Raw genomic sequence first — 12,032 nt, 5'->3', positions numbered from 1 at the left:
TTTTTTAAACCATGTCTCAATATATTAGCTCCCTATTTCCATTAATGTGAGAACAAAAGACGCCATTGTCAGGGGCTTCCCCTGTGTCACTAAGAGACTATGACTTTAGATGAGTCTTCAAGTTGTCTTTGTGAGTCAAAAGGGCTCTGCAAGGCCTCTGTTCTCACCATCAAATTTTGTTAAGAGAGACTTCTGTAACTACTCCCTGGAGTTTGCCATCACATAATCTACCCTGGCTGTGAACTGTTTCAGATGTGTTTTTCTGGTAATAAGGACTCTGGACAATATAAACAAATAAACAAAGACCAAAAAGAATCATGAGAAAGGGGACAAACTTTGTAAAATACAATGGGACTCCTGTGCCTGTCAACTGTCAACCTATAAATCTATCATTCTGTCAACCTGTCAGCTTATCAACCTGTCAGCCTGTCAACCTGTCAACCTGTAAACTCATGAGCCAGCAACAAGGACACAAGACTCATTCCCTATTACTGGAGACTTGGGAAAAGGAGTTTCAGCTTAAGGAATGTTTCCCTTTGACATGAAACTGTAATATTTCCTTATTTGGGCGCTAAAGCAATAAGGCAATCATAAAGAAAGGGCGCATAACTACTGCTCTCTAACTAGAGTTGATTTACTGGTGGTGGTGATGTTGCTGCTGGTGGTAGTGGTGGTGATGGTGTGTGGGGGGGTGTTGTGGGGGGGTGTGTGGGGGTGTGTGTGTGTATTACACTTTTTGACTAATTGCAGTACTAAAATTTAGCTGAGAAGAATTCTTATGAGATGAAATGCAGAATTAGGACTGCAATATTTCTCATCAAGTCATTTCACACATGTTAAGCAATAGTCAGGCACAGGAAAACAACTATATGTGTTTACTATTTGAAAATGATTTTTAAACTTGCAAACTTTGGGCCCCTGAGATGGCTCAGTGGGTAAAGGTGTCTACCACCAAGCATAACCACCTGAGTTCAATACCCAGAACCTACTGACAGAGAGTGAGAGACTGGATGCCTGCAAGTTGTCCTCTGTACACACACACACACACACACACACACACACACACACACACATCACTGGATGCCTGCAAGTTGTCCTCTGTACACACACACACACACACACACACACACACACACACACACACATCACATGAATGCACGCACACACATACATACACACACATTGTATTGCACACACACATACAATAAATAAATAGAATGTAAAAATAAATAAACTTGCAAATTTTCACTGGAAAATTGAGAAAAACATAGTTTCTTCTGAGTGAATGGGGAACACATTGATTCCATCTTTTTAAATTTAAAAAAAAAAATAGAGGATTTCCTGTAAAAGCAGAAATTGGCAACTTGCTCTAAGAAAACACAGCAAAAGCTGGGGAAATTTTTGAGGATCCTTACATTTCTACAGTGGAACAACTTTTGCTGCCCAGTGAGAAGAGAAAAGGGGAGAAAACACCTGCCCTGGGATGCAGGAGAGAAGCCAGCTAGGGTGGCAAACTAGTGAGGGAAGACAGGCCCCTCAGTTTGCAGAGCAGGGAGCTGACAGTAAAAGAACACAGGTCTTAAGGCCAGCACCTGTCCCATCAGAGGAAAGGCCAAAGGCGACTAGATACTGCATGTCAGACAACAGGGCATGGATATCAGCAAGGTGTCAAAAGTCATAGTCCCTGCCTTACATGAGCCTCAGGGACTAGAAACCACCTCTACTTCAGAAACCCAGCATGTCCATCAAAGCCACGAGCAGTTGTCAGCAGTCGGGGATTAGTTTTGAACTAGGCAACACTAGTGAGCATACATAGAAGCTTTACATTCTAACTGGGCAAAGGCATGCATAGCCTGCTCTTCTGATGATTTACACAGTGCAGCATGGGTCCATCATGGGAGACTAGGGGCAGTGAGTAAAGAGACATTTCCAAATCAGCGTCAGAGTGAGTGTGTTTAGAATCTGTAAGAAAACTTTGATCCAGCAGTTCTAGTTGCACTACTTTGTGCCACATATAAGCTTATGCATATACATTTAAGTACACAGAAAGATGTGGCTAATAGCAAAATATGTATTATAATCTCAAGAGCTATCACCTGGGACCTACCCCACTGTATCATGGGAATCTATAAACCAAGAGAACACAAGTTAACAGATGGATACACTAAAGATGTGTGAAAAGTGAAGGCCTACATTACACACACTACATGCACATGGTAAAAAAAACAGGTACACACACATATATATTCATATAGATATATGTCATGCAAATATGCAATGCATATGTGGCTATGTGTATATGTCTATAATTTTCTCAAAAATACGTGAGGTATCTGAAAAGTAGGAGGGAAATAACTTTTAATTGACTATCCTTTAAAATTATTTTTACCACATCCATGCACAGAGATAGACACAGAAAACCTTATGGGTAACATAAGAACTAGGAATTCTCATAATGGCTGTTCTACTAATGCCATGTGTCAAAAAAAGATCTATAAGAACTACAATCTCTCACATGCACATACACACACACACACACACACACACACACACACACACACACACATATATATATATGCACTCATGTTTGTGTATATATGAGCAATGCTATCATAATAGATTCTAAGATGATATTGTGCAGCAGAAATATATGTTTGAAAGGAAAATGCTGACCCAACAAAGCCCTCTTGAGTCAAAAATCAGCTTTTCCACCCTTTTATTGAACTCTCCACAAGCCTTCTACACAGGGTGACAGTTGTCTGTTGCTTGGTGGGGATCAGTAGATTTTGTTGCCAATCTTGGAATTCTGGGTCTGTTTCCCACAAAGGTCAAGACAGAACTGATTTTTAGCCATTTTCTGGGATCAAACAATTACAAAATTACAACCACGGCCTAAGTGCTTAGCACTGATGCTCATCTGGTCCCTTATCCAGACAAGGAGTCAAAACTGTTCCATACACCCCACTTCTGCTTCTTGTACTGAAGCCATACAAACACAAGCTTCACTATGTATACACAAAACAGCCCCCCCCCCCACACACACACACACATTCCAGTGAACACCTTCATCTTGTCATCCAGGGCCACCTAAATTACAGACCACTCCGGGAAAAACCCCTGAGAATGACAAGAAACCTTAGCAAACGCACTGCCTGGGATCGCTGAGCAGGTTCCTCCAAGGGAGAGAAAAGTGACCATGTATTTCCATCTTCCCACGTCTATAGAGACTTGAACTTAATCTCAGAGACTGTCTTCCTTCTGCTCCCGAAACTGCCAAGCCTTAGACAGCCAACCTGTCTGATTTAAATTGCTCCAACACTAGGGCGTGGGAAGCTGGCGGTACAAGGGTTTTCCAAGTAGCCACCACATCAACACCCGGTTAAGGCCAGCCACAGGACATTACTCCAGCAGGGACATGCAGAGCTCACAGAGCCCAGATGCTAGTTCTCAGAATCCTTTGCCCCGCAGACTTCCAGAGTAGATTTTTCTGTAAGGGAGTGCACAGCCCTGGTTTTCATGAGCATGACTTAGGAGAGGGCCATCTCCTGGCCATGCGTCTTGTCTCGCTCAGTCTCTGGAGTCTTCCTTTCCTTGCTGTCTCCCAAACAGCTGGTACCCACACAGAAAGCACTTCTGCCTGCACACTGCCATTGGTATGCAGCAAAAGCAGTGGGCTTCTCCCTTTCTCTGGGTTTCAGCTCCTCCCCTTCTTCCACAAGGAGCCTTTCTCGCCTCCCCAAATCTGCCTCAACAATGGCCCAGGATTCCCTCTAGCCAGGACCTCTCCTCTGGGGCAGGAACAAGGAGATTTATCTGAACGAGTAGTGATGACCAAGGAACCTTGGCACTTCCAGGCTGACCCGCCAGGAGGTCTCACCCAGGGTCCTCTACCGGCCAAAACCGGCCCTGTCAATTGCTATGAATCTTAAAGTCCCAAGAAGGGCAAGGGGAGGCACATCGAAGCAGCTGAGCGCTTGCTTCTCTTACCCTTTCAGTGCATCGTGTCCTCCGCCACCTCTTCTCTTGGCTCGGTTGGCTCTGGTCTCCTTCAGGTTCCCAGCCTCCAGATTAGTGTCCGCCCCATGGCTCGTGTAGGACGCGAGGAGCAGGGTGAACGCCAGCGCGACCTCCAGCAGCCCGCCTCTCCGCATGGTGCCGCCGGCCGCCACTCACTCCGTCGCCGATGCCGCTGCGCCTTCCAGCGCCCCGAGCCTCCGGGGTCCCGCTGGTCCTGCTGTCCCGCCGCAGGGGTATCCTCGCCTGGCTCCTACCGCTTTCTCTTCCCGACGCTGCTCCCACTTCGGGCAGCCCTCGCCCTGCAACACAGACAAGTCCCCAAGGCGGGCAGGGGGAAACACTCAGGGCTCTGGGATGCTGGAGCTCTCAGTCCCCGCCGCCGAGCCCAGCCCGCGCACCGCCTGCGCGTGGCGCAGTTACTGGGATGAGCGAGGACCGTTCGATCCCGGCTGGCTGCAGAGCCAGAGCCAGGCGACTGGGATCCTCGGACCCTGCGGCCTCTCGGCGCCAAGTACCGTGTCCCCAGGGAGCCCAAGAGTCCCGCGAGCCGGCTGCCTACACCATCTTAATGGCATTGATTGCGCGCCACGGTGAGGGCTGACCCTTCCCAAAACAGGGTCCTCTCCGCCCAGACACCCCAGCATCCAACGTGGAGCAGCCGGGCACCCAGCCCCGGGTCCTGCAGCTGTCAGGCAGAAAGGGCCAGCAGCAGATGCTTAGGACAGCCCCTCACCCTGCCCGGCCTCATTCCCTAGGTGCGGCGCAAACGTCCCTCCAGCCCCCGGCTCCCTCCTGACCCCGGTGGAACCCCGCGACACCCACTGGACCAGCGGCTCGGACTCCCAGGCGGCGTTGGCTGCTCTGCTCCGCAGCTGTCCCAGCCGTGGCCGCCTGTGGCACCCACAGTCTCTGCCCCAACTCCGCGGCCCCCTCCTTTCCCACCTCTTCAAGTATCGTCCGCGCAGCGGTTTCTCGCGAGAGAAATACTTTTTTCAAAAAAAAAAAAAAAAAAAAAGGAAGAAAAAAGAAAATGACACCCCCACCTCCCCCATTACCACCCCACCCCCGGCCCCATCCATCCTCCCTTTCCACTCCCCTCTGCCAGCCACCGCCCGGGTCCGGGGCCTCCCTCACTCGCAGGATCAGCGCTGTGGGAGGAGGCGGAGGTGATCCAGTCCTGCCAGGCCGGGATATTCCGTCCCAGGGTGGGGAAGCGAGAAAATGGGAAGAAGTGGAGTAGCGGTTTGGACCGTTCTGCGGCTGGGAGTCTAGACCCGAGACTCCCGCGACCAGAAGTGCAGAGAGCTGTGCCACCTGCACCGAAAATGCATCGCATGCTAGACACCTTGGCCACCGAGGCCCAGGAGGCCCTGTGGCAGTGACCCTCGCTTCGGGGGCCCAGGTTCCTGTGCCTTTGCTGTTCCGCAAGGAGGAGAAACTGTAGGCCTAAAGGCTCAGGAAAAGCATACTGAAAGACCACCATCACAGAGCCAGCCAACGGGTTGGTGGAGGAAGGGGCTTGTCAATGTCAAGAATCCACTGGAGGAGTGGTTCTTCCGAGGCTCACGCAAGCCTCTCGCCTAGGCAAAAGACTGAGTCCCGGACTGTGATTTGGGCGTTCCGAAATCCTCTTGTCCAACCCTCGGTTAAAATTGAGGTTTCCTGGAAGAACCCTATTTTCACATGTACATGCACTATACAGAGGAGAGAGGGGGGGGAGAGGGAGGACAGAGACACAGAGACACACAGAGACAGAGACACACAGAGAGAAACAGAGAGACAGAGAGACAGAGAGACAGAGATAGAGAATGAGAATGCATTAGTGCCCAAATGTTGCTTGCACTTGTTTAGCTGGTCTGGGAATCCAATTGAACTCAGCTGCAGACACCAGGGACTCCGATCACCAACTGCCATGCACAGGACAAACAGGCCCCCTAAGAATGCATGCATCTTTATTGAAGGGGAGTTTTCTTGTTTTCAACTTTGTGTTCAGATATGAGATTATAGCAATCGAGGCAACATGATCTTCATTTCTGAATGGACCACACACCTCATGATGATGGCTTCACTGCACTGCCTGGAGACATGAATTGGAAGATGAAAACACTGATTTAAATTCACAATTCTTTAAACATATTGTCTGGCTTGGTTAAATTCTTACCTCCAAAAATCCTCTTAGCAGATCCATGAACTGGAGATTTGATCAGACATCCTCAATTGAGTAAAGAATCATTCATTCAAGGACTAGGAGATGGCTCAGCAGATCAAGCTCCAAGCCTGACGATTTAAGTTCTATCACAAGATTTACATGATGGGAGGAAAGAAAAGATTCCGGAATGCTGCCCTCTAATTGATGTACTCAGCACATTCTAGCACACATACTTGTACACACACACACACACACACACACACACACACACTGTAATAACAAACCATTCATTCAAGAAGTAGATACTGAACACCATCCACGCCACCTGGTCACTGAATGATTCAGAATTACTTGCAAGTAAGCCAGGAGTTTCAGGCTATTCAAACAGCAGGTGGGCTGCAAGGAAGGCCAGCTTGAAACAAATACTAGCTCAAATGAACACATACAGGGCATTGCTTAGAGGGTATATGTGCGAGTGACTAGACCTAAGCCAGGGCGGATAGGAAGGCTTCCCTGAGAACGTGTCAGCAAACCCTTTTAAGGCACGATGACTACTTATAGAGAGAGCAAGGGTTCGGAACTATAGACACAGTAGGACCTAGGAAATATATACATATATATGTATATATACACACACGATCAGACATGAGGACCCAGGGGTTCTGTTTTTAGTCTGTGGTGGACCTTAACATGGATATTTTTCAAAGTTCCTTAGATACAAAGAGGTGGCAGAGATTTTTATGGGTGGTAAAGGGATCCCATCAGAGTAATCATAGGCCAGAAGAACCAAGACTTCTGAAAGTCAAGGAGGATTTTTGTCCTGACCGCTATGACCACTGTTCTGCACACTTGTGCGTTCTGGAAACTGCAGTTTTCTATGGATTCAGGTGATCCTCTCTCTTTTCTGTGGATTCAGGTGATCCTCTCTTGGAGGCTGCTACTCAGCAACATAATGGATGGGAACAGCTGGATGCAGGGCTTTTGCCCAGGCTGCACAGAACAAACCCCAACAAGGGTAGTCCATGTATCTCAGGACTACTAAGTTCTCCCCAGTAAGCGGAGGACTGGCAAGGGCTGCAGCAGTCAGTGTGCCTGTCTTTCGCTTTCAATACCTCCTCCTCAGGACTTCCACATGGGACAACATTTTCTACAAGACGGATCGGATCCATAAATATTTGCCAAATGAGCCAACGGATTTCCTTTCTAGATAGTGATATGACGGTAGCTTTAAACCCTCAGCCCATTCTTCTTGCGATTCCCTGAACTAAAGAAAAAGAACAACACATTTCCAGCCACTGACAGAGCCTTGATCGGACCTGGTGGTGCCTCAGTTGTCCCACGGCTTCCTTAGGAGTGAATGAAATGAATCTTCAAGTAAAACTAAGTTGACCAAAAGCCAATGTATGTATTTATATGGTCTACATTTTATTACTTAGTTCATTAGTCATATAACCAATCTGACCAAAGGCAATCACTACCTGCTAAACACCCTATCAAGCATGAGACTGTTTATCTTTTCATCATTTTTCAGAACTTTCCTGTATTAGAGAAATATTTTAACTACTTAGTTTTTAAGTACCTTCCTATAATCACACCAATCTAACAACTATTTTTACTTTTCTCCATTCCCACAAGTTTTTGTCCCTGTGATACTTCTTACATAGTCATAAATAACCACAGGGTCTCTATAGTTTTGTCTTCTGCAGAACAGAGAGGAGAATTTGTTCACACTTCAGGCTTAACCTTTGCAAGTTGAAGATGGTGGTCCCTGGGTGGGGTTCGCCTCGACATACTTCTGGCAAAGAGCATGTACAACTGTTGAATTATGTTATTGAAATAACTTTCATTACCTCAATCCCCCAAAGCAAACAGTTCCTCTCCACCCAAAACAAAAGCTCCATTTCCCAGTCTTCATTTCACTTGTGTTTTCCATGAGTTCTGGGTCCCACCCTGGTATTGCCTGTCATTTTTTTTCTACCAGACATAACAGATACCAGCCCAACAGCAGAGGAGAATAAAGAAGAGGCCTGGCCAGCAATAAGGGATATAACATTGGATCCATCACAAATTAAAAACACATCCTTGCTGAGTGCCATTCAACACATGTTTACTAAACACCAACTCTGTGTACCACACCATGGTCCATCCTGCAGATGCCACCAAAAATCCTTCCCAGGGTGCTTCACCTTCTCACAGAAGAGGGGAAGGGACTCCATATCTGCAACATTCCAAAAATGGCAAACAGTAAACTGAGTGGCAAAGAAAAGTAAATTTCTCCAAACATTTTATAGGCAAAAACTCAAATTTTATCTGTGGAACTTGGTTGATGTTTGAGTTTCATTTACTTTTCATGGGCAATGAAGCATTCTGATGATCTTTTTCAATGATGTAGAAGTAAAATAGTGTCTTACAGCTCACAAGTATTTGAAAACAGCCGTTTGAAGTAAGAGTTTCAAGTAAGTAGTTTACCAGTACCTGGACTGGAAGACAAAGGCAAGCACAGAAAATGGCTGGAAGAATCCTCCCAAAGCCGTGTGTCACCAAAACAGGGGCCCAGAGGGGCGAGGGGTGGGTGGGGTAGGATGACTAGTCTGGTCAGGAAGATTTAATGGACGAGATGGGATTTGAGTGGTGCCTTGAAGGAGGGTAGGGTTTGGCTGCACAGAACTGTCTTGGGAGAACATTCCAGACACAGGAGAGGAGAAGGAGGCAAAGGCAGAAAAGAAGGAAAGAATTGGGGCCAGAGGAGACAGATGAGGTATTTTCCCATCCTTCCCTGGGACACACCCTGGGCTGAGTGTTTATGAAGGGCAGCAGGCTACTGTGGACCCGTGGGTATCGTTCCTTAAATGACTGTGATTAATCACACCACATGAATATTTATTATCTCCATCACTGAGACCTGGAAGAATTGAGGTCCATCTGACCTCTGTGTTCAAACTAACAGAGGAAAACTTCACTCAGTTTCCCCTGGGTTTCAATTAGTCACCTACATTAAGAAAGTTTAATAGAGAATGAACTTTTTCTCAGGATCCTAATAATAGTCTCTTTATACCAGAAAATGCATACCTAACCTACTGCCATCAACCTGAAAGTCTAGCTAAGTTAGGAGTGAGGCAGTCTCTGCTAGCAACAGTATCTTTGTCTACATCTGTTTTTACTTTCAATCTCAATTTTCTCCTAACAGTAATTAGTGGATACTAGTAATTAGTGGATATAAAAAATGTTTTTTCCTAGCTGACTTTATCTATTCCCATGATTTCACCCCCTGCTTATAACATGCTATTAAGTCCCAAATCTGTATCTCCACCCCAGAGTATCCCTGGAGCTTTCAATGCAGATGTCCAAGTTCCTGCTGGACGCCTCCACCTACTCCTCCCAGGCACAAAGTCATTGTGCAGAAGCCTCTGAAATGGCCTCCAAAAATCCCACCCAGGTACTCATGCCCTGGGATAATCCACTCCCCCTGAGCCTGGGCTGGACCTGTTGAATCTCTTCTCCTCCCAGTGAGGCAGAAGTGAGGGGATGTCACTTCTCATGTTACATTACAGATTCCATGTTGTTCTTCTCTTCTTGCTTTTCTTCTTAGTCACACTGATGGAGTCAGCTGTCTCATTGTGAACTGACCTATAAAGTCCCAGTAGCACAAAACTGAAAAAGCCACACAGTCACTGAGAACCCCATGTTCCCAGTGCATGGCCTTTCTGGGAGCTGTGTTCTTTCTAGGGATCACATGAGGAGCTTGGGCATCTTCAGATGCCACTGTGACCCCAACCAATGGAAGTCTGAGAGTCAAAGAATTGGTGAAGCAGTGCTCAAATTGTGACCCACAGAAATTATGAAAAAATAAAAATGGAGTGTTCGCAGCCTCTGGATTTTGAGGCCATTCACTGCAAAGACAGGGATAACAATTTTCTAAACAATATGCCTCAATGTGGCCAGGAAGTGGTGGAGCACACCTTAAATCCCATCACTCAGAAGGCAGAGGCAGATGCACATCGGTGAGTTTGAGGCAAGTCTGGTCTACAGAGGGAGTTGCAGGGACAGCCAGAACTACACAATGTCTTGAAAACTCAAAAGCCAAAAAAAAAATTAAAAAGAAAAAGCCTAAACATGTTCCTTCTTTTAAATTCTACATTTTAACTGTAAGTACCACCATGCACCCACCTATGTTGATGAGGGATGTCTTTGACAGTCTTCATTTGTGTTTCTCACATCTATTAAAGCTTGGCTGTTTCAACTATTTTCTATCATAATTGACACAATTTAATAGTCTTAATTTGTTCCCCTGTGTTTCATTTGGACCTTAAGCTGTCTATACTATAACTTGATCTTGCTCAGTTTCTGCAGGATTCTTCTAGCCACCATACTTATGACATCATACTGGGTATCTTTCCACAGATAATAAACCCCTGGGAAGTGTCCAGAGTGATAGAATAGGGTGTGGGGAGAGTCTGGAAATGCTGGAAAATGTTTCCCATCATCTCAAGTCAACCTCATGAAAAGGGCTAGAACAAATCTGGGACTAGGGACAGAAGACCAGACCCTTGCCCAGCTACTGATCTATGGCCTACATTTCTCTTGTAGGAGATTTTGTTTCCCCTTCAAGAAAATATGAGGCTTAAGATTTCAGTGGACATTGGAGCTATGGGTAGGTAGCTTCAAGGTGAACTAGCCAGCTTGATGAAGTCTCACACACATGTCTCTAAGATACACCAACACTTATTCCATGTCTTCCATGCCTTGGGAATCTGGGTTTGTGGATATCTAGATATAGAAATCTGGGGTTTAGACCTGCTCAAAGGAACTGAATAAAAAGAGATACAAAGGTTTGAGAATGTCATAGGAAAACAGCCAACTTAGCAATGAGTTTTTTAAACTCATAATAGTGCATGACACCCACAAGCTATCAATCAATGCAAGACATTGTTCCCCAAAAAACAGATGATGAGGGGGGAGAAGAGGAAAGAGAAGAGGAGGGAGAGAATGCCTTTCTTATCTTCCCCTATCTCCACACAGTGTCACATCAAAAGGAAACAGGATGTTTTAATGAGAAAACATCTGACAATCTTACCCAAAATGTAAAAGGCAGTAAGCCATCATCACCAAAGGCCTTAGCTGAAGGGGAAAAGGTGGTAAACCATCTTTACTAAAGGCCTTGGCTGCAAGGGAGAAGGCCTTCATGGTCTTCACGAGTTCACAGGGAGATTTTATCCTTTGCTGTAGAAACATCAAGTTGCCCTCACACCTCCCTCCAATTCTTTCAGACCAATTCTTCACCTGCTTACATCCTGGCCTCCTCACTGATGCTGCCCTGTCTCCTACTCAGCCTGTCCATCCAGCTACCAGCCCTTGGTTATCATGGTATTACCTCTTCTCTCATCTTCTACCATTTGTTTCACAAAAGAAAAAGCTCAGTCTGGGGTCTACCGAGATCATAATGGCATCTAATATATTTTTAAGCCTGGACATGAGGAAAATGGGCACCAAAATCAGGTCTACTAGTGTAGGCCTATAAACCCAATTACTTGTGTGGTGGAGACAGGAAGAGCACACATTCAAGCCCTGCTTGGGCTTCTAAGTAAGTTCAAGGCCAGCCTGGGAAGATTAGTGTGATCTTGTCTACAAATAAATAGTAAAAGGAAAGTTGGGTGTGTAGTTTGGTGGTAGAACTCTTGCCTGGCATGTGCTCATCATCAGTCTAGCAAAACAATAGAGAGTCAGAACAAGCTGGAGTTGGGGATAATAATCTGAGGCAATAAATACAAGCAGGCAGAGGGTCTGAGTTCTAGATGTTCAGAAGGAGAATGATAACACTGTGGCCCTGGGACCAGAAGAATGTCTGGGGGTGGGGAGAGCTGAGGGA

At 46.1% G+C, this 12,032-nt stretch overlaps 1 protein-coding gene across 1 annotated transcript in view; it reads right to left on the bottom strand.

The window, feature by feature from the left end:
- Fbn1 (fibrillin 1) overlaps positions 1-12,032 on the bottom strand; it is a 217,741-nt gene that overhangs the window by 198,933 nt on the left and 6,776 nt on the right. Inside the window, exons 2-3 of the mRNA XM_027421965.2 lie at positions 6,179-8,384; positions 3,988-4,316 (exon numbers count right to left, since the gene is read on the bottom strand). Of these exons, the coding sequence (XP_027277766.1) occupies positions 3,988-4,151 (164 nt within the window). The 5' untranslated portion in view covers positions 4,152-4,316; positions 6,179-8,384. The remainder of the gene's footprint in view (positions 1-3,987; positions 4,317-6,178; positions 8,385-12,032) is intronic.

This window comes from Cricetulus griseus, chromosome 6 (genome assembly GCF_003668045.3).
Source record: "Cricetulus griseus strain 17A/GY chromosome 6, alternate assembly CriGri-PICRH-1.0, whole genome shotgun sequence".
NCBI classification, from domain to species: Eukaryota; Metazoa; Chordata; class Mammalia; order Rodentia; family Cricetidae; genus Cricetulus; species Cricetulus griseus.
Note: the sequence above shows the minus strand (reverse complement) of the source record. Positions and strands in the feature narration are given on the sequence as shown.